We start from the raw sequence: 27,218 nt of genomic DNA on the forward strand, positions 1-27,218 counted from the left end.
AGTGGGGAAGTCCCACCTGTGAATACCCGTCCGGCACCCTCCATGGAAAAACATGCGCACGCATTTTACACGTAACGTGCTGCTGTGAGTATATCTACATTTTTATGTTTGCCCCTTTTATCTAATAATGAGTGTGGGATCATAAGGAAGAACCCCCATATATGGATCCAGAGTTGCACGTCTATCGTTGCTCAATTCATGTAGATGAATTAGGCAACTCCCTTTCGTTAAGTAGCAACCAGGATCGATGAGCACCACTTTAAATTTGGTCCTTTATTGTCCATATAGCATATGACCCTATGCATGTATGCACACTAATGTATATTCCCATCTGTGTGGAACATCTAGCTGGGTAGAAACTTTTCTCTCGCATGGACCACTTGCAAGTGATGAGTTACTTAGCAGGACCACAGAGAGAAAAGAAAAAAAAAAAAAAAAATAAATGAAGTGCGGGATTTACTCGAATCGCGTACGTCCCTTGGAGCACTTCATCATTTAGAAAAAATAAACCCAAAGTAAGTTACGGCAAGAAATCATATGAGGGAACTTGTTACAGTGAGGGGGGGATCAAAGTGGACAGCAGCTCACATCCGAGTGCATATGCTTAAATGGGCCCACCTGTATGTTCGTAAAGAACCTCCCGCGATCACCACGATTTGTATACACTTCTTCATCGTTCTGTTTGTCCTTGCAAAAGGCCGACAAGCCGTAGCTGCAGCATACGGTTCTTTCCCACAAAAATGTTTTATATAAATTCTTTTTTGCCAACCCCCTTTTTTTTTTTTTTTTTTTTTTTTTTTTTTTTCCTTTCAGATCGTCTTTTCTTACGCAAAGTTATTAAAAGGAGATCACTATGGTTGTAAGCACATACATGATGTGAGCTCCTCGTGTGGTGTACTAAGCATGCCCGTACATGTTTACATTTTGTCAATATAAATTTAACGTGTCTATATTTTTTTTTTTCTTTCTTTTTTTTGCAGTTCCCCTTAACGTTGTTGAAATGCTCGCAAAACCAGCCGGTGGTAAGTAATCGCGACTAAAACGTTTACTACATAAAGATGGACACCTCGTGGGGGTCCACATTTTTTTTTTTTTTTTTTTCCTCCCCCCCATCTTGACATGTTATCATCATGTCATGATGAAGTAGAACCTCTTAATTCTTTAAATGCGATGGGTAAAAAGTACCCACAGACGACGCGAATACATTTTTCTTTCAATATTTTGTGTCTTCTTCAGATGGTGGAGCTGAAAAATGGAGAAACGTACAGCGGCTTCCTCGTCTTTTGTGATCGCTTTATGAATTTACACATGAAAAATATAATATGTACGTCAAAGGATGGGGACAAATTTTGGAAAATCTCAGAATGTTACGTCAGGGGGAATAGCGTTAAATATATTCGAGTTCAGGATGAGGCCATCGATCAAGCCATAGAGGAAACGAATGAACGTAAGAAGGCAATCAGAAGAAAAAAAAAAAAAAAAAAAAAAAAAAAAAAAAAAAAAATTACAAAATAGCTAGCTATACTTTGGCTAGTCCCCACGTGCATTATACATTGTCCATTTTTTTCTCTTTTGCAGAAAAAGCGAGAAATATAGGCAGAGGCCGCGGAGGAAGAGGTAGAGGACGCGGGACTGGCAGAGGCACAGACAACAGAGGTGGAAGGGGAGGCCAAATGCGCGCAGGAAGAAGGGGATTCTAACATACCATCATATGTGTGTACTTCTTATCATGTACATGTTCACACACACCAAGTTATATCTATGCGCTTATTTTGCTACGCCCCTTTTATGCCCATTCGCGCAAACCACCATATTACACAATCTATCTTTGTGATTCATTTTTCTTTTTTAAAATTGCACTGCATGTGTATGTGTGACCCCTATTAACCCTTCGAAATTGCCTTATAAAATTATTGTTTCTGGAGTTGCTACATGTAACTATCGCAAAGAGGGGCGTTGTTCAAAATGTTCCGTTCGGAGAGTATTAATGTCGTGGTTACGAAATAACATTAGAACAGCTAAGTCGGGCTTACGTTTAACGTTTGTCGTAATTCCTTCCCAACTGGTCAGTCTAGTGCGAATCGTGCTAACTCCATTTGCCTTAGCGGAGGTACCCAGCGCAAGTCAGAATGAACTGATAGTATTTTATGCTCACGTTTACACGTGGGAAGGTACAAATTAGTTGCCGACGATAAGAGGAAGACGTGCGGATATGAGAAAAACTCCACTGGGGGAGGTAAAAACGCAGGTAAACATTCCAACCGTAGGTACCTCCAACCATTCACACATACATATAGATAATAAAAAGTTATGCAACGGGTGGACATGGAGAATCTACAACAGTTCTGTACTTCGTTTTCCTTTTTCCTGCTTACACGCACGGCTTATTAATACACCACAACGGGTTAACCTTTTTCCATCTGTATGTATAACTTAACAGGATCATCATCACCGAAAAATGTGTTGCCTTAGAGGTTACGCGAAGTCCTCGCCACACGGCAAAAGCATGGCCGATGGATTAGCCAACTGATAGACTCATGCCCCTTTTATCACTAATTGGGTGAACATTTTAGAGGAGAAAAAAAAAGAAGAAAAAAAAAAAAAAAAAAAAAAAAAAAAGATGCATTCCATTCGACGACAACCTTGTTACTATGTCTTCCGCCATATGGGTTTCCTTTTTTTTTTTTTTTTTTTTTTTTTAATTTAAAAATGACTCTATTTCTACAAAGAAGAGTACATAAAAGGGCGGACACCAACTACACATAACATATATATCATGTGGTAGGTCAAAAAAACGTGCTCGCAGAGTGAGGATAGATTAAGAAGAGTAAAAAGGAGGGAGTAGACTCACTAGTTTGTCCTGCAAAGTGTGCACTATGTGCTTACTGATCGAGCCCTTGTTGCCACAAACTGAGCGCATCGCGATCGAACGTACCCCTGCGCGGGGGCAGACGAGAGATCACCGCGATGGAAAATTTTGTGCAGACTCAAGGACTGAACAGAGACAGTCCTTCTCCGTGAACAGTTATGCTAATTCAACTACACTACATGTACACCACATCATGCGTCCCGTACGTGCATGCGCGCGTACGTATAGCATAGCGTAGAGCACCATAAGCATGGCACACCATAAGGATAGCACACCATAAGCATGGCACACCATAAGCATGACACACCATAAGCATGGCACACCATAAGGATAGCACACCAAAATCATAGCACACTGTTCACCAATATGTTTTAGAAGTAGGCAATAAAAATAAAAGGGAGCCCGCCACAGTGTACATGAATTTGCGTGTTGGTGTAGAACGGGGGAGATCACGGCATTTGGTACGAATTCCAGCGAAGGAGAGGTGGGGGCGATAAAGATCTTCGTTACTGCCAGGAGGATTGAATAAGCATTTGCTTACGTACGTTGTGCGTACATGCGATGATGTGGTACACAATATAAATATGCAGCATGCAAAGGTGATGAAAAGAAAGGTACAGTTGTATAAGCTTGGGAAGGTGAAGAAGGAAGGTATATACATAAGCGTAGCAAAGTAAACTCAGGAAGAGTTACATATAACAGTACGCACATGCATACGCCCCCGTTGCCTTACTATTCCTGTGCAGTGTACAAGGCGAGTGTATATGTAACAGCGTGCTTTCTTTTCTTTCTTTTTTTTTTTTTTTTCTTTTTTGTTTTTCGTTGCATCATCGTTTTTCTTTACTATTTTTTTTTTTTTTTTTTTTTTTTTGTTGTTTCAATTGAATTCAAATCCATTCACATCGATTCTCATCGATTCGATTCGATTCGCTTTGCCAATTTTTCAACTTTACATTTGCTTCCCTCAGTTCAAACAAATTCGCATAAGCCGAGAAAAACGCCTTTCCAACAAAGTCAACAAAACGCAATTCAGTACGCAATTACATGTGCACATGACTTCATCACACCTACCCCCCTCCTACCATCGCATTTGCATTAACGTCGTAGGTGAAAGAAGAATATATGCCCGCTTTTCTAATAAACGGAAAAAGGAACAAAACATATAAAAGGCATACTTACACTTACCCACTTGGCATCCGCATACGAGTATCCGTACCAAGTTTTCTCCCACCGAAACATTTGATGTTACGCACTTTTTTGTTAACCTCCCCCCCTTTATCGGCGTTTCGCTTATGCGCTAATAATTCCTCCGCAACAAGAAGTTTAACCTCCCATGAATAATAACAGTATATAGTAACAGCAAATAATATGCATATATATATATGGCATACTTTTGGGCGCACAATTTTTCAAGCAAGAAAAGCCAAAATATTATTATTTTTATGCCTCCCCCCCCCCCCCCACTTGCTATTATGCATAAAACACGAATTGATTGATTTTTCTTCATCGTGCCGGGAATTAATTCTTAACAAATTAGTTTTAATGATTAAAATATAATTAGAATTTTTTTTTTTTTTTTTTTCCTTTTTGACATTTCTTCTTACCGCGCGTAACCGACCCTCCATTATCCTTTTCTTTTTTTTCTACCCCCACGCAAGTGTTGTCATTTTTTTTAAAAGCATACCGCCAAGCAATGAGTACGTCAGACGAAACTAGAAAAGGAGGATCCCCATGTGAGGAAGGAAAAGGAAGTTTCTTCTTTTTTAGAAAAAACAAAGGAAAGGACAAAGTTTGTAGGACTGATCAAGCTGCTTTGGATAAGGGAGCTCCACACGATTCGAGTAAAGAAGGTGTTGAGGATCAAGATATAAGGAAAAGTGGGTCCCAAGCAGAACCCGCAGAGGAAGAAGAACACACAAAGGAGGAGATTGGAAACAAAGAAAAAGAAAAGGGGAAAGGAAAGAAAGGAAGTAACCTTCCGAAAGGAGGAAAGGAAAACGGAGTACAAGATGCTACCAAGAGAAAGAACATCAAGGGAGGAACAAACAGAATGAGCAAAACCGTTTCGACATCAAAAGAACGCGACTCACTGAATGAACCAACCAGATCACCAAATGCTGGTGATGTAAGTCCTGAGAGTTCTAGTGATAAACCAAAACATGTGCACAGTGAAACGAAAGATCTCGCAGAAGATGCTAGCCAAATGTCCAATGGAGCTGCGAGCGTGATGGATGACAAGGCAAATGACTCGTCTCATGATACTTCTCGCACGCCCTCTAAAAAACACGCTACACAGATTATCAAGAACACCATGGAGGAACAAGAATTGGATGAGGATACCACGAATAGCAGTTCAAAGGAGGTGGATGATGACCGACACAGTGTCATTTTACAAAGGGAAGAAGAAAACTTCCTTGCAGAAAATTCGATAAATACAGGAAGCTTTGAGCCAAATGAAAAAAACGAAATAGACTTGCAAGAATTAAATGAGCATAATAACAACAGTGATGATGACAGTAATGTAAACAAAGGCAAATGTGAAATCGATAATAGAATAAAGAGAAAAATGCACTCGTTAAAGCAGAATGAGGAAAAGAAAAAAAAAAAAACCGATACAGATAATGCTCCTTCTATTGCTTCCGACTCGTCCGATGAGGAAGACGTAGATTCAAAGGAAAAATTGAGTGATAACAGTGCTAATGAGATATTTGACAAGAAGGACAAAGATGATGCAAAGGAAAAAAAGAAAAATGGTTCCAAGGAGGACCACGTCATTTATGCAGATGAGGTAATTTTTATGCACTTGTCTACTGTTACATAAATGTGAATTGCACCTTCTTATGCACAACGACGTGGCGATATAAACGAATTACACTAAACTAATGAAAACTTGAATACAGAAGGGAGAGTTAATAGCAAAAAGGAACGACCTCATTTCTTCATCCCATTTCTTACCAATTTTTTTTTTTACCCCACTCCATGTAGGCCCTAAAAGGATACCCACGGATTTTCGTAACCAGACTTCCCTTCGAGGCTGGCAAAAAGGACTTAGAAAAATACTTTTCCAAATATGGGAAGATAGTAGACATTTACGTATCCAAGAATTTGTCGAATAACAAAAACAAGGGGTTTGGATTTGTGTCGTTCGAGAAGCAGAGTTCCATGGATAAGGTGAGTTTTAGAGCAAGTCAGTAGTACTCTTTTGAGGGAATCTTTCACCACTAGAGCATATCCCCTAAATGTACAACAATAACAACCACCACAACGATCAACGGAACCGACATCACCAACAACGAAGCGCATGCATGCCATGTACCGATGCATACTCCATCGCAATGTGATTGCGTTTTCCCCAATTGTCTGCTACTTTCCACTTTTTTCGTAGGTCCTCAAGGACAAGCTGCACATAATCTGTGGCAAGGAAATCGTCGTGGACGTTGCTTCTATGAGGGATAGCAAAACCAAGCACCTTTTCCGTAAGGGCACAAATGAAAAGCAGCCACTTTAGTATGGCGTTCTAATTGTGTCTTGCCAGTCACTTCCTGCTAATGCTGTCCTCTTAGTATCGTCTTGCCAATCCCGTCTTGCCAATCCCGTCTTGCCAATCCTGTCTTGCTAATGTCGTCCTGCTAATGTCGTCCTGCTAATGTCGCCCTGCTAATTGTTTTTTCATTTCTGCCGCTCCACCCCGCAGATCTCCCGTCGGACCACTACCTAGCCAAGTACCCCAAGAACGACAGAAAGTCCCCCAGCAGGACGCACAACAATCTTATCAACTTCAACAAGTACCACAATGTGTATAATAAAACAAACAACATAAGGGACATGTCCAAAAATATTGATAACAATTTAGTGATGCAAAATTTTTACAATCTATGCCCAACGTATAACATACTAGGCAATCGAATGAATAATAAACAAATCTACAAGAATAATATGCCCATGCCTATCTTCCCCCCCGCCGGTTATAATATGGACCCAGCTTATTTCAACAATCAGCAAATGCCCTATCAGAATTGTCTGGACTACATGGGCAATGACTACTACTGGAATATGGCTAACTATTACAACTGGAATAACATGATGTTTCATAATGAGAATTTGTACAACGCAAAGAAAATGGAATATCCCTATTACGTCTGTAATGGACAGTACATGAATCAGAGTAAGTTCTACTTTTAAGTTGGAACATTGCAATTATCGGGATGGAAGTGGGACCATCTCGGTTGCTGCTTATACTTTCATTTTTTTTACACTTTTTTTTTTTTTTTTTTTTCAATTTGTATGAACGGCAAGGGTAAAAATGTTCACTTTTTATGAACTGTTCAGGCGATTTAACCATTTTTTTTTTTTTTTTTTTTTTTTTTTTTTTTTTTTTTTTTTTTGCAGGCCCCCCCCCAATTGTCAAGAACAAAATGCAACGGAAAAATAGCCCCATGGAGGAGAGCATGATGAAGTATCCCCCAAATGTCCTCCCAGGAGGGGGTTACCGTTCCCCCGGTCAGCCATGTAATAACGCAGATAGAGAACGCAGAAACCGTTGAGGAGAAGCTGCTCAATTTTGTTTGCTCCATGCGTCTCGTGGCCCATGGAGGAAGGGCACCACTACCCCCGTACTCCTTACATATGCACACGCCTTTAACACCCATTTGAACCGAACCATCCCCCCCATTTGCAGTTGTGCGAAAGTTACCCGGCGGAGATGAGTGGAACAAACGAGGATACAAGCTGTTCGTCACGAAGTTAAGTAAGTCGCTGAGGACCCCACACAGACTCTTTACATACCCCCTACAATGCACTTTTCACAAACTGATGTTCATCTACCAAATTTTTTTTTTTTTTTTTTTTTTTTTTTTTTTTCCACCTTCCAGATAGCGTGACCACGATCGAAACGCTCAGGAATTACTTCGAAGCATTCGGCGAGATCATCGACATTTACATGCCCAACGATGTGTGCACAAACAGACCCCGCGGTATCGCCTTTGTTACATTCCTGGACAACGATTGCGTGAAGAAAATTCTATCGAACAAGAATTCAAAGCATATAATTGATGGAAAGGAGGTAAGCAACCATTTTTTTTTTTTTTTTTTTTTTTTTTTTTTTTTTTGATACACCCTTCGAGTGTACTCCATCTATGTTTTAGGACTTGACGTCCTTAGCTTAGCAGACCAGTTTTGCATGTATATATGTGTGCATATGACTTAGTGCGTACCTGACTAGTAAACATTTTCGTAATACCCCTTTTGGCGCCCCCCCCCCTTGCAGGTTGTCGTTGATCTTGCAGACCCAGAAACGAAAACGAAGAAGAATATGTGTTACCCCTGAGAAGGAAGGGTGAGCACCTCTGTGGAACCACCACCACCCCAGATGGTACTACTATTCATCGCCACCCTTTTTAATAATTAAATGAATACTTCTTCCAACGATGAACCGCTTGGAATGATGAACTTCCTTAAGCGACGATCTGTTTCAGACCGCTTATAATTTGTTCCAAATGTTTCTCGTCCTCCCCCCCTCTACACACACATATATACATACACACTACGACAATAGTTCTTTTTTTGTTTCCTTTTTGTTTCTTTTCCTTCCTCCCTCTCCCCCTCAGTTTTTACAACTTTGTTGTAACATTCCTTTTTTTTTTTTTTTTTTTTTAATCATGTGCCCCTGCACACCTGGCCCCCACGCCCATCCGTACATGACGTACATATAAATATATACATACGATAAGTATTATATATTTGCTTATTTGCCCATGTATAGATTTATTTTTGTGTCCCTCCCCTCCGTGAGTGCTTTCACGCTACCACATTTCGTTCACAAACACTTTGCATGTATATGCTGATGCCTTCCCTGCACACGGATGTATGTTAGGTGCGGCACATATGCATGTAGATCTTACGTGCATATAGAACGTATTTCTCTTCCCTGACACGTGTTAACTGGACCACACTCACCTTGGGGTTTAATTGTTATTTTCCTTTCCCTTCCGACTTTATCCTCCCCTTATTTCGTATAATTTTTTTTTAAGAAATCTTCCTTTTGCCCTTTTCTTTCTCTGGAAAAAACTGGCACGTAAACTGCAAATGCCAATGCCAAACTGCTGTGAACAGTCAACTTTGGATTTCGCTACCCCAGTAAATCTTTCAAAGTGGGAAAACAAAACCCTCTAGCTTTTCTTTTCTTTTCTTTTTTTGTCGTAAAGTTGTGTATATTTTAGAACATGTGTGTATTCTCATTTTTTTTTTTTTTTTTTTTTTTTTTTTTTTATCCATTTCGATGTACATTATTAGAATGTTCATTAACAATTTGCAAAAAAAAAAAAAAAATATTCTATTTCCTTTTTCTTTTTTTAAAATTTTTTATGTTAAGCTCATTTGATGAATCAGTCTGAACAGCTACAATTTTTTTCTTTTCTCATGTTCATAATGACTGCTCTTCATGCTCGGCTTGGAGAAGGAATAAGTTAGGGACCCCTACAGGGTTGTTTAAAGGATGTGTAGGCAGGATCTGGCCCAAGCCACAACGGCAGAGCGGGTAACTTAGGTTAACCTCCAATCAGATTAGCGACCTAACCCCTCCCCCCCCCCTTTGCGTTGCAAAATCTCATCGCGCAAAAGAACGCCAAATTGTTACAACAGCCAAACAGGGAGAGTAAAAACAATCCTCCGCTGTATAGCGGAAAACGTGAACGCGTAACCAGGTTGCCCGTTCTGCCCAAGGGGGAAAAGGAATCTCCTTCTCCCCATATACAAACTGCAAGATAAAATGGAGAAAACAAAAATAGAGGCCCTCTTCATCTACGATGAAGATGTGAAAAAGGCCGAGAAGTCCGTAACAGATGAAGAGCTACAGGTAAGTGCACAATATTATGGTTCATTCGTTTGAGAAAGCTCCTCAGGTAACCATGCCACCTCTGTTCATTTGCTCATAAGTCACTGGAACAGTGTGCAAGTGAGAAGGGGCTGGAGGGGCAAAATTCACGTGGTCATCGCTGGATAATTGGGAAGACACGGAAATTGATGGACCGATGAATCGTTTATATTTCACGGTATGGCAATCCTCCCCTTCCCAAAGGCAGAGAAGGTCATCTACTACTACCCAAACGAAACGGACGAACAAGTGAAGGTTATGCACACGAGCGCCATGGAAGGTGTTTCTGCTTTTCTCTCCCAGTTTAGCAAATCACACATGGAGCATATAATAACAAAAGATAATTTAATTGTCATCCACAAATGGTACAAGCATATATTCGTAACGGTCGTCGTGAAAAATATTTACAAAAATGAGAAAACGGAACTCCTCATGTGTAAGTTACTGCACAAAGTTATGGACAACTTCATCTCGACCTTCACCCTACTGCACGGGCACATCCGGACCTTCTTGAAGTATAAGAAGAACAAAACAACAGGTGAGACAACCTGGAGGGAAGGAAGCAGACAAAATGAATTTAAAATGAATTTAAAATGAATTTAAAATGAATTTAAAATGGATTTAACTTTGCGCAATTTGTGGGCAGTCACTCCCCCTTTTCTATACCACCGAGCAGGGGAGGAGTTACACACATCTTCTCTTCCTCCCTCGGATTGACCATGTAACTATTTAATCGACTCACTATATGTACAGTCTAGGGGTATTACATAATTTATCCATCTTAACCCGTCCCGTTCTACAAAACGTATGCAGGAAATATGAACAGAAAAACGAATCTCCAGACACTCTTGGATGATTATGTCTTTACCTACATAAACACAATTAACAATGAGTGTGTGAACATTCACAACGGTAAGAAGGCTTTATCACCGCTACGACGTATCCTCACGGACCGATTATCCACCAAGTGCTTGTCCATGTTATATGCACGACTGACATACACATTCTCGGTGAAAACCTCCCCCCCCTCCTTCACCTCATTCCTCCCGTTGAAATGGTTTCGTGTCCCTCACTATGACTGCCACCACACGGTGTGCGTAAATTGACCCTCCTTGCAGGCCTACAAAGTTTTCATTTCTTCCCAGTTGAAAAACATACCTACGTTACTGTACAGGTAAAAATGGGTTGCCCACTTTGAGCTCGTCATCCCATTACTATTTCATCAAAATGTGTTGTAAGCCTTGCGAGATTTCCCTCACCTGTCCTCTATCTGTTCCACAACCGTTCCTCACCACCTATTCACCTCTTTTTTTTTTTTTTTTCATTTCCTTGCAGAACCTCATTTCGTCTCTTATACTAGGGCAGAAGCAGATAAAGCATGGATGTCTACTGTACGAAGGGCACTTGATTTACTCAAGTCTCGAAATGAGCGACACAAAGATGATATACAATTATTTGGTGTCCTACGGCGGAACGGTAAGAGTGCGAAAAAAAAAAAAAAAAAAAAAACGTACAGGAAAGGGTGTACATTTAGCCCATTCCCTCGTCGAACATAAGAACACACATGTAAATATCATGAAAATGGGTACACTTTTTTTTTTTTTTTTTTTTTTTTTTTTTTTTTTTTTCATTTTTCTCCCCTAACACCTTAGGTAAACAACTTAAAGTTAAATCAACACCCGTTTAGGAAAATTGCATCCTCTGCCGCCATCAACGTAAGTGCAAATGTGCATGTGGTTCAATCCGCTCTTCTCTGGGGGAGCTCCTTCAGTGCATGAAGCTTCTGTACGAAGGCTAATCGGATCAGTCGTGCCAACCCTCTCTGGCCCGTTACCTCCAGGTTCCTCAAATTATACCTCTTTTTTTTTTTTTTTTCCCCTTCCCTTTATCTGGCTCGCAGCCAAATGGAGGTTTGTCCAGCTTCGCCCGGTGCAACACTCTTGACGAGAAAAACGCCTTTCTCCTGGGGATCAAGAAGTAAGGCCCATCCGTTAAGGGAAGAATATCTTATCCCCATCCCCCTGCAAAGAAGTGTGGGGTTCGTTCTCCTCAGTATGAATGTGCGAATGTTCTCTGTTTACAGGACGACCGCTCATGTGCACACCAACGTCGTTATGAACACCGCAGGTCGTCCATCTTCATGCCAGTGGTGAGCCTCAGTAACGAGAAAAAGTACAAACTCGTGGCATTCGTTTATAAGGGTATCTTGCTCGTCTTGCTCATCAAGGGGAGCACCATCAAGGATGAAGACTTTGACATCCTCATCGATGTACAGAACAAATGCACAAATGAAAACTCCACTAGCATACACAGCTTGTCCAAACTAAACGAGGTTCTCTCCGTACAGTTTAAAAAGTATCTAAATCAGGATGACCCAGTCAAGTACCTATATTACAACCATTCTAGCAATTCTATCAAATATTCCATTAACAACAAAAAAATAAATAATGAGGAGCTCTTCCTGGTTGCTGATTTCCACTTCCTACTCCTCGATTCAGAATTTAAGCAAAACAAAATAAAGTGGAACAAAAGAGCCTCTTCCATGGAAAAGGAAAAATCACATTTGTCAAAGGAACTTTTCAATTTTAAAAATCACTGCATTTGTGGAGACGCCTCGAAAAATAGTCAATCTCCAGGTGGGGAAAATCAAACGGAAAGTTCCACTTCACATTGTGAGCATCATGCACAGGATGGTAAAGAAGGCAACACGAATAACGTAGATAATCAGCAGGTAACAGAATCCCTCATGGAGGAAAACCACCTAAGCGACACTCATGCCCTTAATAGTGCCCACCTAACAAGTGAGAGAAAAGACGAAATGAAGGATCCCCCTGTAGAGAATCATAGCTTAAGGAAATGCCAACTCACCACAAGCGAAACAGAAAAAACGCACAACGAAGCCGGTGGTAATTCTCTAGGGGAGAAAAAAAAAAAATTGAAATTAGTTTATAATGAGGAGTTAAAGAGAAAGCTCTTTGAAGATACTGGTGACGATGTAAAAATTGAAAAAATATTTTACAAAGAGGCAAATGGGCCCTGGATATTTGCCAAGAAGACCCTTCAAAGGGAACTTTTTATTTTCTCCGATGACTCGAAGATTTCCCTCTCTAAAGCGCAGCACGGTGTCCGTCACATAATGGACCACAATTTTACAAACATATACATTTAGCACATGTGCATGACCACGTTGTTTTATTCCCTTTTTTGACTATTCTCACTTCTTAGGGGGGTTTCTCACTGGGGTACAATGCATTTTTGTCATGGACACACACTTCGCACCTGTTTAGGAGAGAAACTGCCTTCCCTTACATGATGAAAAGAGCAGCGTAGTCATCTGCATGGACAAAAAATTGGTTATGATATAATTTTTATTTTATTTTATTTTTTTTTTTGTTGTGCTCCTTTGTATGTGCCTTTTTTGCATACAAAAGACGAGCTTCCAAACAAGGGGAGTTTCTCAACCTCCTGCTCCAACCCGTCGAACTGTTCACACTTGGCAACTTCAACTTCCCTTCAGTTCGTTTCCATTTTTTCTTAAATCGATAGACTTTTTCGATGCCCAAACACAAACACAATCCCCCTTTGGGGGAATTTTTTACCCAACCAAAAAAAAAAAAAAGGGGCACAATAAAAATTTAAACCTCTAGCCGACGGAAGGAAGATATCTGAACCAATTGCCATTTGATTAAAATTACAAGTACAGTTTTTTCATTTGGAGGTAATTTATAAAAAGTTCTAAATTGGATATTTAAAGAAGAATGCAACATGGGATAATACACCCACCCCCCTGGGACACTACTACTTGTCAAAATAGACCTATAGTGCTTTTTTTTAATGGGAAAAAATGGCGCGGAATTTCAACAGGGGGGGGGGGGGGGAAGAGGGGTGAAGTAAAAAATCATCTCCATGAGTCATACGTGGGAAAAGGCGTACTCATAAATATGCAGTATTCACAAATGATTATCCATAAGGACAAGTGCTACATTGCGCTTGTGACAATTTGGGTTGGAAAAAAAAAAAAAAAAAAAAAAAAAAAAAAAATGTCCACGAAGTCAGCTACATTTTCCCTTAGTTTTGTGGTCCACATTTTTTTTCTCCTTTTTTATTTTGTGTGTACCTGCCATCAAATGATGTTCTTCATTTGATCAATGGTGGCCGCATCGTAAAGTAGGTGGTTCTTGTCATGCATTTCAATTGCTTTGATGAAATTCTTCGCGAGGAATGGCAGAAGAGGGTAGTCCTCCTTTGTGCACTCATAACTGTTTTCATCATTCTCCAACATGAAGGTTTTCCAACATGGCTTAAAAGATTCTAAGTCTATTTTATTCAACAGGACAATGGAAATTAGCCAGTTAAAATACTCTTCACTTTTCTCCACGTTTTTGTTACAGGCATATTTCTTAAGGGTAAGCTTTAAAATGTTGGCTTGTAATTTTTCATTAAATTTCGGGGGGATATTCAAATTCTCGATTTTCCTCGTCAGCGTTTCCCATTCATCTGAACCAGTGATGGTGGACATCTCTAGAATTTCGTTCAGCTTGGGGAGGTACACTTCGATGAAGGCGCTTTCGTCATTTGCGCCATTTGACCCTGCGTTAGCTGTTCCCGTCGTTTGGGCGCTATTTCCCGCTTCGTCATTTGGGGATCCCTTTTCCCTCGCCAATATGGTTTCTACGCCGGTTGCGCCTTCATTGGACTGCTCTTCCGTTTTACCTATCCCGTCATTTGCACTGCTTCCCTCGCCGCTCTTCTTCAAGTTCAAGTTTCGCATGAAGAAATTTCCTTCATTGGCGCTTCCACTGTTTCCGCTCTTTTCCTTCTCCGAGAACCTAGAATTCATGCTGCTAAATAGCCCGCCTCCTCCGCTGTTGCCACTGCTAGTGCCACTGTTGGTACCACTGTTGGTCGTGCCACTGGCCGTATTACCACTTTCATTATTCATAAAGGTTTGTTGGTTATTCTTGAAGGCGAAATGATTCTTTGACATCATGTCGAAGAAACTGCCACCAGAGGTATTGGATGCTCCGTCTTGGTTTGACGTACCTACACCTCCAAGTGCTCCACCTTTCATCATATCATCGCCCATCGTTTTTGAAGCACTCGCAGTTTTGGCCTTCATCAAATTTAGGGAGAGTTTCTTCATATTTTTATTAGCATCCACATTTTTCATTCCTCCACCAAGATTCCTCATGCTCATCATGCTAAACGCTGTACTGGAGCTACTGTTGCCACCAAGGCCACTACTACCCCCAATGTTCGAACCCCCGCCAGTGTTACTACTACCCATATTAAAATTGACGTTACGTAGGAGATTGTTCCTCATGCTGCTAAGGCTACTGTTCATCTTACTGTCATGGTAGCTACTCATGTTACTGCTGCTATTGAAGCTTCTACTATTTTGGTCGATGGATTCTTTTAATATTTTATCGTGCAACACACTGAGAGTGGTGGGTCCCTCTAACTTGTGGGCAAATTTCTTGTTCCATTTTTCATTTCTGTTGTCAATAACATCCTTGATAAGGCATCTAACACGGAAAGTAATGCTCTCATCATTTATCAAGGCGTGAAGAGTATTGTACAGCTCCTTCACTTTTTCCTGATTAGCCTTTTCATGTGTATCAAGTATTTCACCAACGGTGTTCAGAAACATACATAAGGCTTCCAAGTGTAAATTCCCTTCATTGGTGTCATTCTTAGCGGAGATGTAGCTTTCTCTCTTCTCCAACAACTGTTTAATACAAACAAAAACGATAGGTATGGAGATAATACCCGACTTCACTAGCTCTCCAACGAACAACATATTTCCTCTAACCTTATTCTTATGCATCTGCTCAAATTCAAACCTTTCCTCTTCATTCGTTAAATGGCTTGGGTATTCAATTGGCTTTAAGTTATTCTCAAAGGAATCTTGGCATTGGTTAATTAAGATTTTCTTAAACTGAACAATACTCTCGTCTTCCAACTTCATGTTGTGGAAGTGGACATTCAATTTTTTACACAGCTGCACATACATCTGTACGAAGTGATGTTGCGTTACTGCTTTTTCGAAAACCAATTTCATCAAACCTATTATTTCTTCTAACTTTGTTATTCCTACAAGTATTATTTGTTCATACAGTAGGTCAAATTTTTCGAAAGTGAGTTTGTTAAGGATACCTCTCAACTTCCTCATCATACATGTATACTTATCTGCTTTTAATTGACTTTGCTTCTGTAGCCAACTATTTTCTGCTATGTTTTTACCTCCTCCTCCGCTTTGGTTACTATTTCTCCATGCATCTGGAGATTCAACAGCGCGTGTAGAATCAAAGAATCCCTTCAATTTATCTCCGTCATTTTTTCTCCATTCTAAATTTCCCTGGCCCATCTTTCCTAACAAACCCATACCGCCGTGCGCATCCAGGGAGCCAATTCCAGATCCCATCAAACCCTTACCTCCTGAACCTAACAGGCTGTTTCCTCCGCTATTATTCATATCACCAAAATTCATGTTCATATTTATTCCACCGCTTCCAAAGTGTCCAGTATTATTCATTCCGCTCTTACCACTTTGCGAATATCTCCACACATCATCGTTGTTTTTGCCTCCACCAACAGAGTTCATTCCAAACTGTTTTCCACCTAAAATGCCATGATTATTATTTATACCTAGGTAGTTATTAAGCATACCTCCGCTTCCACCACTTCCATGCCCACCACTCGCAGCAAGCATATTCATATACCTTTTACTGTATATTACACTCTTGCCCTCGTGTGCAAGGGCTCCAGGACCCATATGATTATTCGAGTGCATTTGAATTCCATTCGTATCCATATGATGATTTACGTTACAAGAACCCATCATGGTGTTTTCAACTTTTTGGCTATCCACATCTGGATTATACGACAACATAAAATTGAACCTCTCCTCTCCACTGTTCCATTTATTTCCAATAAATATTTCCAGCAAATCAATTTTCGAGTATATTTTACTCTTGGCCATTTTTTCTAACTTCATCTGTTTCATTCGTTGTTTCTCCTTTTCCTTCTCTGCCTCTTCCTGATCTTTCCCATTCTTCGCTGCGACATTTTCACCTTCCTTTTCGACTTCAATTTCGTCTGCTTTTTTTTCTAGCGACTCTAACAACCCATCAGCTTTGCTCTTTGGCTCCACTTCCCCTGATGATATCACATCGCTTCCACTCATTTCCTCATTCTTCCCACTGGGTGGGGCCTCCTTCTTTTCGTTATTCAAAATGGTTTGTACGACATCCTCGCTGGAAATCATGTCACTCGTTCCGCTCACTTCGTTCACCTTTACGTCGACATTTGCCATCACATCGTCTACCTTTTTCACCATATCGTCTGCCTTCTTCACCACATCGCCCTTATCGCCTGCACTACCCACGCTGAGGTCACTTGGGTTTTCCTTACCCTCGGCGTCAACTTTGCTCGTTACATCATCCTTACTTCCATCCCCCTTGCTCTTCTTCTCCTCCTCCTGCAGGGTGGCATTTGTCGAGTTTCCTCCATCGGTCAATTTCCCCTTGGCCCACTTCTTAATATCGCTAAAGAGGCCATACTTTTTCTTTCCCGTTTTGTTCTTTTCATTTTTTCCTGCCATCAAATCTTCGTTCGAGGACTTGGTTGCCTTGACCGACTCTTCAGCGTCGATGGTAATGGCCGACTTGATTTCTTCCTCCAGCAAGCATTTTCCCGTTCCTTCATTTTCTGTCGTGCCTTCTATTCCCTTTTCATTACTTACACTCTCCAATGCTCCTTTACTCTTCTCCCCAAGGCTACTCTTACCTTCACCCACATATTTCGTGTCTCCACTTGGCTCCGAAATTTTACTATTTATGAGGACACTAAATCTATCATTCTCTACAACTTGTGCTTTCATCTCCTTCTCAGACAAGTGCTTATTAGAGTTACTTATTACATGGTCCTTCTTTGCCACTTCCACCTGAATACCATGATCCTCTGCTTCACAGGTCACTACCTCCAAAGCGTTCTTTGCATCTTCCACTTTCATTTTCTCACTCTTTGACAATCCATCTGAGAATAGCTTTTCTGCACCTTCTTTCATTTCGTCTCTCTTTCCATCCTTCTCGATAAATTCATCTGTTCGTTTCATAGCAGCATCTGCATCTGTCGGAGGAGAAGATTTGGCAACGCCGCTACTTCCACTATGATCCGTTATTTTATTATTATTTCCCTCCCCGATTGGGGCATCTTCCGTATCATGGTGGGCGACGGGATTAAGCATCCTTTCTTCACCCTCGTGAAACATTTCTTTGGGGTTTTCCTTTTCTTGTTGGAGATCACCCGATTGGGAAGCGACATCGGGACAAACCTCATCAATCGCGTCAACCGCGTCAACCGCGTCAACCGCATCAACCGCATCAACCGCGTCAACCGTATCAACCACCTCCACAGTTGCTTTATCCTTGCTCATTTCTTCTTCCTCCTCCTTTCCTTCCTCTATAGTGTCATCCCGCAATCCGTCCTTGGTTTTCTCGACTTTGCCTTTCTGATGGGGGTCATTCGATCCCTCATCCTCGGAAAGAGTTCCATTCTGATCAGCTATTACATGCTCCACCATATCTTTCTCCTCTTTCTTATTATTAGGTCCCTTTATCGACGCATCTGCTACTGCTCCTGATGTGGCTACTCCGCGTTTCCTGGAATCCCTCATGTTGGATTCCACGCTTCCACCATCATACCCTTTCTTCATGTGTTCCTTCAAGTCGTTTCTCTTCCTAACTTCACTTGCACCTCCCCGGCCACTGTCCCTGATGGTGCTGTTGCTACCATCATTGATGTTACCACTGTTGTAATTTTTCTTGTCGTTATTTTCTCCTCCTCTTGGGTGAAGTGTCGTTCCTCCTCCTGATGGCTTCTCGCGAATAGTGCTGTTTGAGCCATATCTCTTTCCACGTTGGTCTCTCCTCTTGGACGATTTATCTCCCTTCTGGTTAGATCCATGTTGCATATTCTTCCTATCGTTCTGCGACAATTCTGCCTTGGAATTTTTGGAATCTCCTTCTCTTGGCTCTTTCGTTTCTTTCTTTGGCTTCCTCTTGGCCATTTCGGCAAAGGAGATCTTTCCATCCCATACGGAGTTCTTCGAATTGGAATAGGTCGACACGGAGACATTGTCCTGAGCACTGCCACTGATATTTGCACTCACATTGGCATTAAGATTGGCATTCTGATTCGACCCTTGGCTGTGATATTCGTTTGACCCTCCTTCATGCTTAGAGCTGTCCTCCTTACCCACATGACCATTTTCACCCTTTTTCATTTGCGTGTTATTATCACGGGCATTGCTACTTCCGCCAACATGTGCGTTATTCTCGTTCACGCTGTCATTCTGATAGGCTTCGTCTTTATTCTTGCTCGATTCGCCTCTTAACTCAGTTGCCCATGCGTTCGTTGTGTGGGTCTTCTTAACGCCATCATCCCTCCCAGTTCCTGCTGATATTGCAGATTCTTGATCATTCACCTCTTTCTCATAGTCGGCATTTTTTAATTCCCCGTTACAATGGGCCTTGGTTTTCTCCTCATACGCATGGTCCCTTCCTTGTTTCTTCACTACATCTGATTGTTCCTCCCTCTCTCCATGTTTGTTATTGCTACCTGTGTGATTGGTCTTTTTTCCATGTTCCTGAAGTTCTCCTTTTTTCTCTGTGACATCTTTACGATCCTCACTCCTTCGCTTCATAACCTTTTCATTAATCTGCTTAATTTCGACGTTTTGAATTTTCATTTTTTCTCTCTGTCGGTGGGAGGAATAAATATTTCCAGATGTGTTCGTAACATTTCCACCACCACTTCCTCCTACCCTTCGCTCACTCACCATATCCATCCTCTTCACGACTCCGCTACTGCTATTGTCGTACTTCATTTTCCCTCCCCTTTCTTTAATACTCTCCTTATCATGGTAACTACTATTTTTTCCGCTTACATAGGTGGCTAATTTTTTATTCTTCGCATTATTATTCATCATGATATCGCTTTTGTCTTCACTCCCCCTTCTACTGGATTTGCTGTAATGGAGCAGATTATTATTGTTGCTCATTCCATTCATAACTTTATTCGTCATTCCTTTGTGTCTCTCTGCTCTTTGTTCTTCTTCATCTTTTCTCTTCTTTCCATCTCTGCTATTTTGACTATTAGTCTGGGGTCCATTTTCGTGTCCCATATGCACCGCTCCATTGATGGTGGAATTCTCTCCTTTGGAGTATCCTCCTCTTGCACTTTCATTATTTAATCCTTTACCTTTCGCATTGTTAGAAGATGCGTTGTTGCTTGGATCTTCCACAGTACTTACGCCTCCCATACCATGAGGGTGGCCACTGATTCCCTTCTCTGTGTTACCACCATCATGGTATTTCAAATTAGCATTCGCAACGGAACTTCCTTCAGCAACACCTCCCGCTGGGGTACCATAATTACTTTCACTTTCCTCTTGTTCATTTGGGCTGTTCTTATATCCTTTCTTTTTATTAGGGTTCATTTTCGCAATTTTTACCCACGAAGAAAATTCCGTACTTTTCTTTTCATAATTTTTTGCATTCTTCGCATTCGCATAACTTGCGTTCTGTTTGTTGTTTATACCACTTCCGTTGTAGTTGCCATTTGGGTAGGGGCCATTCGCCTGTTCAGATCCTTCAACAGTTGGCAATTTCTTACCATTCACGGTATCGTTATTTGTAGGCATCCCCTCCTCATTCATATTTGGACCGGTAAAATTACTTCCGTCTCTTCCTCCCGTCGCTGTAGATCCCACTTTCCCTGCTACACTCTTTGCCGCTCCACCAGATCCTGCTACCATGTTGTTGTTATCCTTCTCCTTGAACTTCCTTTCATCCTCATTTTTCAACTTCTTCTCATTTGCACCCTTGCCCCCTTCAACATTCCTTATGTGTCCCACTCGCTTGTCGACAGTACCCTGATATTTTCCACTACTGTTGTAAACTCCCTGTTGCTTGCTGTTGTTGCCATGAGGTTGTTGTTGGTTAACCATATTACCGCTATTTGAATGTGCAAGCATATCGCTATATGGCTTCTTCACATGCACATCAACATTTTTTGTGCCCGCCTTATTGTTATCCTTAGGGGCATCCTTCTTAGATGCTACTGGTCCTGCTGTTGTTGCTCCTCCTCCGATGTGATTGTAGATGCCTTTCTCTTCACTCACTTTGTTAGTACCGTAATTTTTAACCCCTTTGTAATCCTCCTTATTTTTTTCATGCTTGTTAAAGAATCTCTTATCCCCAGATATTGTAGTTTCATTGTTGCTGTTAGGAACAGCAACATGGGTGGAGCCCAAATTGTTCGAATTGCTACTGTTGTTCCTGCCTTTGTTCCTAACATTATTGATATTATTAACGTTACCTAATGCTCCCGCTTTTCCCTTCAAGGGGCCTTTTCCCCCTTCGTTCGTGTTACCATCGTACTGCACAAGTTTACTTCCATTCGTGTCGTCTAAATTCTCATTCACGCAGACACCTAAATCCGACTCCTTCTGGTGTAAACCACCACTATTCATATTGTTGTTGCTATTCGGAATATGGCTACCTGAACCTGTTGACAAAATCGTGTTGTTATTATTATTCCCTGTGGATCCTTTACCAAAATAGTTATTCCCTTGAGATAAAGACACACCTGGGGGTGTGGTACTCGTGTTTCCATTTTCATCCCTTCCGTAGAGCCCTTCCTGTTTAGCCCCCTTTGCACTCACGTATATATTTTTCGATCCACTGCCCATGGCATGAGTCACGGTGCTACCTGAATGGGCATTATAATTTACATTCATGTTATTTCCTCCTGTTCCATTTCCACTGTATTTATTGCCTTTCTTATTGTCTTGTTTTCCGTATGAAGTCAAACCGGATGATACTCCTCCTCCTTTGCTATCCCGGTGAGCACCTGTTTTACCACCGTTGTTGTTATTATTATTATTTCCACCTCCATTGTTCATGTTCCTTTCGCTGTATGTACTATTTCTCTTCTGTTGCTTCGTAACTACTGCTCCTCCAATCTGCCCCCCCATTCCCTCCATGTTATTCACCATCATGTTGTGATTCATTTGGATATTCCCTACGTGCATTCCTCCTGTAGTCATTGATCCCATGGGAGTTCCTCCACCGGCACCCCCAATAACGTTGTTCATTTGGTTAACATGATGTGACATGGGCGTTACATTAGTACCATTCACATTCGCCATATTCAACGGTCCATTCATAGACATTACATTCCCACTTGTGTTGCTCATCCCCATGCTATTTCCTAATCCTGTGGTTACGTGCATTCCACTCGTGCTGTTGTTTCCACTGTTATTGGCACCGTTATTAGCACCATTATTAGCACCATTATTAGCACCATTATTAACACCATTATTAGTACCGTTATTAGCACCATTATTAGCACCGTTATTAGCACCGTTATTGGCGTTACTATTTGCACCCCCGTTTGCAGCGCCAGAACCGCCACTGTTGTTGTTGTTGCATCCAACATTTTCGCTCGTCGGGAGGAGAGTACCACTGTTGTTACCATTCACATTATGCGTTGCACTGAAATTTCCATAGCCGTACGTCATGCCCGGCGCTGTGCCTCCACCTCCAATGACATTACCCATGTTACTATTATTATTACTAACGCTAGGATCGAAGTTGCTATCCGTCAGGTTACCCCCCCCGCCATGCACGTTACCCATGTTAAAATGATTAAACATATTTCGCCTGTTCGCCTGGGGTATATGATTATAAGACATTTTTAAAGGCGGAGCTGCGTTGGCAGAATTTCCTGAAATGAAGTGCGTTTCCAGAGGGGGTGTCAAATTTAAGGGGGCATTATGCTGTAACTGAGGAGGGGCAGGATGTGTAGGTAATCCACATGGCATGAAAGAATAGGGATTGATATTCATTGTTCCGTTCTTCGAGGATGATAAAGCAGTCGTGTTGCTTCCAATCAAGTTTGTATTGTTTCCAAAGGAACCATAAACAGAAGGGGGAGGTTGTGGGAAGGGAAAATCATGAGGTACATTACCTGATCCTAATGAATTTCCATATGACATTGGAGTAAATAATGACTGAGGGGGTCCAGGTAAAGCATTCGGGTGAGGGTGATGAGGATGGTGTGGGGGGTGTACATGTGGACGGTTATTCATTAAATACGGGTTGTTAACGTAAAAATTAGGTGGATGCATCATGGATCCATTTGGCTGAAAAGCTTGATGATGTCCTGCATTATGTGAATCTATCGTGTGAAATGGCGAAGGACCAGAATTCTCAGAACCGTTCATAAAATTATTCCCTCTCATGTTTTTCATTCCTGATAGCATCCCACTTTGATTTAAAAAGTTAGAATCTGTGCTACTGTTATTTCCACTTGCTTTCCCTATTACACCTGTCCCTCCCGCACCATGCATAATGTTTGACGAAGTTGCCGTCACGCTATTTTCATGACCACTTGCGTTCACATTATTATTGTTGTTTCCCATCTTGGTACTACTCACAGATTTATTACCCCCGTTATTATTCATATTCCCACCAGGTGTGGTAGACACACCACTAATGGTATGATTTGCCTTGTCATTTCGGGCATCCATATTACACATATTATTCACCTGGGATAACATTACACCTGCATTATTCGGCATGTTTAAGCCTATACCACCAGTTGATGCTGACATATGAGTTGAATTCGAAAGATTCATCAGATCACCTGGACCATGACCCATTCCACCAAGAGGATTTAATAATGGGTTAGGATTCATCATACTATTGCTACCCTGTGGAACCATGTTATTAATCAGTCCATTGCTTGTCACTCCTCCAAAGGCTCCATTAGACATATCTTGATAATAATGGTTCCACATTAAATTGTTGAAGGATAGGTTTCCTTGCATTCCTTTCGTCGATGGAACAAACTCAGGTGCATCTGCGTTTAGCGAACTAACTGGCGCAGAGATATCATTACTGTTCGATTGGGACGACGACCCTGAATGCCCTTTGCCGTTGCCATTTTTTCCTTCAACGTTATTACTATTTTTTTTCTTCTTCCCATTATCATTGTTATTACTTCGGTTACCACCATCTCCATTTTTGCTACTACTATGTTCGTCCTTTTTTTGACCGTTGTTATGATCATCACTGTTTCCATTTTTCTCATTGCTTTCCGCGTTCTTTCCCTCGTTGGGGTTTTCCAAGGTGCCGCTACCTTCTCCACTTCCCGCGTCATGTTGGTTGTTCTTCCTGTGCTTATCTCCGTCATTTTCTCCATCCTCTCCGCTTCCGCTTCTTCCGTTACCACTTCCTCCGTTACCGTTTCCTCCGTTACCACTTCCTCCACTAGCGCTACCTCCGTTACTTCCATTGTTGCTACTGCTGGAGTTTTTCCCACTATTACTGCTATCGTTCCTTCCACTACCTGTGGTATTTCCGCTCGCACCTGTACTCGCGCTGCGCACGTTGTCGCTGTGATTGTTAGTGCTCTCCTCAGCGGTCCCACTTTTGAACTGCTCGCCTTCCTTCCGCGTGACACTTTCCACGTTTGCCACTTTATCTCTGCAATTATTGCGATTAACATCCTTGGGGGTGCCTTCTCCCCCATCTATAACGTTTGTACAAACAGAATCGTTATTCATATTCACATTACTTACTGTCATCGAATTCAACTTTGACACATCTGCGCAAACGTCGCTCGTGGCGTTAACGCTCCTTACGTGTACAGACGAATAAAAGGCATTGGAATCATTCTGATCGCCAGCGCTACTTTGGCTGTAACGCACTGGCGCATCGTTATTCTTGGAGTCACTTGTTGCATCAATTGACGCGTTTACAGTGGGGCATTTTGCTCCTGAGTCCATCACCTTCTCACCCCCGAATTCCTTCTTGGCCACTCCACTATCCTCCGCACCATTCGGAGAAGAATTTGAGCCACGTTCACTATCATCAGCGCGAATCTCTCCTGCATAAGTTGACTTCATCCCGCTGTTCGCACCATCCTCCATACTATTATGTCTATTGCTTTTTTGGGGGTTCCCCAAATCGTCAACATTACGCATAAACATTTCGCCCTTCCTCCTCTCCTCCTCCTTTTCTGCAACCTTTTCATAATTACCATTTGCGCATTTATTACTACTGTGACCGTTCTCATAATTTTTACTCATTACTGAAATGGATGTTACATGTGTTGTATCGCTAGAGTTACTAATACCCTTTTGCTCATTAATTGGTGAGGGGATCGATGAAACTTTTATCTCGACAGGAGAAATATTGCAATGGTTGCTACTTTCCATGTCATCTTTAAAAGTGGTACTACTTCTATGGTCGTAATTAATTACATTCCCTTTTTCATATAGTCCACTTGTTTTTCCTTCATTCGTTTCCTCCCTGCACCCAGGGGTGCCATTACCACCACTACCATTATAGGCACTTATATCTACCAAACCGTTCATGTTCATCCTACTTTTCTTATACTCAGGTATATCTGTGCTTACAATTATATCGCTCTGCATGGTTGCTTACAATTTCGGAGTATTCAGATGGGGGTGTAAAAAACTCTCCTTCAATTAACGTGCGAAATATGTGTGCGGTCGTGCAGGGAACAAACGCACAAACGTGACAATATACAACCGTGCCGGTAGGAGAAGTTCAGGGCGCACCCCTATACATAAATATATGTTTGCTCTGCGAAGTCTATATCTACATACGTAACAACAATACTTCCACAATCCTGGAATATAATATACACCTATATTCGTCCACTCGTTCTGGTCCTCCTGAAATGAAAAAATAATTATAGTTATTATGAGGGGGAGAAAAATATTTAATACAAAGGAAGGGACAACACATATGGGCATGCGAGAAAATGCTAATGAGGTGCAAAAAAAAAAAAAAAAAAAAAAAAAAAAAAAAAAAAAAAAAAAAAAGAAAGAAAGAATGCCAGCGAGGAGAACCAACTGCTCCTATACAGTGAATACATAATTGGTTGTAATACTTTCTCGTAATGCCACACACATACTCCTACGTTATTGCACAAGTGTACAATACGATTATGCTTCTACTGGGCATACAAATAGACACACGAAGGAATGATAATGTAAGTACTCTGCGCTCTCAAAAGGATATGCACAAAATGGTAAATGCTCAGCCAGGTATACTAAAATGGAAAAAACATTACAAAGGCGACTTTTACTCATCACGTTAAAATGTTGAAAATAATTAAAAGGTGAAAATTTCAGGGAGGGATTCTCTCAAAAAGGACACAGAACAAAGTTAATTGCTTTTTGAAATGTAACTCGAACGCGTAGCAAACACGTGGAATAAATAATGTGTGGAGAGCGCCGTCGGGGGGGTACCCCCACATGGAGGCAAAGCAATCGTTGTAAAGACAAGGTTCAACAATTTTCGGCTTATTTGTTAAGGTAAAATATAACACACTGTACGAATTCACATTTGTATGGATTGCCCATAATGCACACACAGGAAGGGAGTAACTCGTTTTACTAATTTTACCTGAGTGAACTACTTCGGAGAGATCCTTGTGGAGAGATGCGTCAATGTTGCTAGTGCTGATTGCGCTTCTGATACAGCTACTGACGCTGGGGCTTCACATATACTCCTGTACCTTTTTAACCTCTTAACTTTGTGTGGTCCGCGTGGGAGCGCGCTGGAAAGGAGTCCTTCGATTGTTCAATCCGTGCGGGCATAGGTCGTTACGCGTTAAAATGTCTATCCGTATAAATTATCCACAGGGTTCGCGTTTTTTCACGAACGTTCAGGCGTGCTCATATACATGTGTGTGTACGTAGGTGTATATATTTATTACACACGCATAGACGGTGAATTGAGTCTGATAAACCGCCACGTAAAAACACAACTCATACACAAATTAAAAGGGGGGCACAAATGATAAAATGTACCTTAGCATAACATTATAAATAGGAAATTTTTTTTTTTTTTTCTCTCTCTATCTCTCCTCTTATTACACGTTTAAACAAGAATTGTGTCAACTACTCGCGTGTTCGAATGGCGAACGTTTCAACACGTGGGTGTTACGCGGCAAGTGCAAAGTAGGGGGTTGTTAAATGTGTTTGCGCTTTTACTTCCAAATGTGTGTATATGCACATGCGCATGTGTTTTATTACGGTACTCTGTAAATACGTTTACGTAGGAATGTGACACTCACGCGTGGAATGTAATGTCATAATGGAAATATATGAAGGGGAAGAAAAAAAAAAAAATGAGGGACGGCTTGATACAACTGCTTACAATTGTTACTTACAACTTCTTACAATTGTTGCTTACAACTGCGCTTATGTTGATAACAAAAAAGGGGTGTGTGCCGGAGAAGGAATTAAATAAAGAGGAGCACGAGACGAATCGCCCAAATGCTTCACGAATGAAGGAATATCGTGAAAATTTGCCGCATTCGCCTTTACATGCAAATACGTACAAGCATACACAAAATGTATATGGGTGCATG

At 41.2% G+C, this 27,218-nt stretch overlaps 4 protein-coding genes across 4 annotated transcripts; 3 read left to right on the forward strand and 1 right to left on the reverse strand.

Moving 5' to 3' along the window:
* Positions 1 to 853: 853 nt before the first annotated feature.
* PKNH_0904600 (U6 snRNA-associated Sm-like protein LSm4, putative) lies at positions 854 to 1,700 on the forward strand (the record flags this gene model as incomplete). Its single annotated transcript, XM_002259034.1, has 4 exons — positions 854 to 859; positions 981 to 1,022; positions 1,237 to 1,447; positions 1,579 to 1,700. 4 exons carry the CDS (start codon positions 854 to 856, stop codon positions 1,698 to 1,700), a joined length of 381 nt encoding a protein of 126 aa, XP_002259070.1.
* Positions 1,701 to 4,562: 2,862 nt separating this feature from the next.
* PKNH_0904700 (nucleic acid binding protein, putative) lies at positions 4,563 to 8,195 on the forward strand (the record flags this gene model as incomplete). The annotated part of the gene is made up of 8 exons (XM_002259035.1): positions 4,563 to 5,657; positions 5,855 to 6,040; positions 6,255 to 6,345; positions 6,564 to 7,034; positions 7,259 to 7,378; positions 7,548 to 7,616; positions 7,741 to 7,931; positions 8,136 to 8,195. The coding sequence occupies 8 exons, from the start codon at positions 4,563 to 4,565 to the stop codon at positions 8,193 to 8,195; spliced, it is 2,283 nt and encodes a 760-aa protein (XP_002259071.1).
* A 1,440-nt stretch (positions 8,196 to 9,635) lies between these two features.
* On the forward strand, positions 9,636 to 12,909 carry PKNH_0904800 (conserved protein, unknown function; the record flags this gene model as incomplete). The annotated part of the gene is made up of 8 exons (XM_002259037.2): positions 9,636 to 9,722; positions 9,945 to 10,278; positions 10,554 to 10,652; positions 10,859 to 10,914; positions 11,076 to 11,216; positions 11,393 to 11,455; positions 11,641 to 11,717; positions 11,868 to 12,909. 8 exons carry the CDS (start codon positions 9,636 to 9,638, stop codon positions 12,907 to 12,909), a joined length of 1,899 nt encoding a protein of 632 aa, XP_002259073.2.
* Positions 12,910 to 13,863: 954 nt separating this feature from the next.
* On the reverse strand, positions 13,864 to 25,248 carry PKNH_0904900 (polyadenylate-binding protein-interacting protein 1, putative; the record flags this gene model as incomplete). Its single annotated transcript, XM_002259038.2, has 1 exon — positions 13,864 to 25,248. One exon carries the CDS (start codon positions 25,246 to 25,248, stop codon positions 13,864 to 13,866), a length of 11,385 nt encoding a protein of 3,794 aa, XP_002259074.2.
* Between the last annotated feature and the right edge of the window lie 1,970 nt (positions 25,249 to 27,218).

The sequence above is a fragment of the Plasmodium knowlesi genome (assembly GCF_000006355.2).
Source record: "Plasmodium knowlesi strain H genome assembly, chromosome: 9".
NCBI lineage: Eukaryota > Apicomplexa > Aconoidasida > Haemosporida > Plasmodiidae > Plasmodium > Plasmodium knowlesi.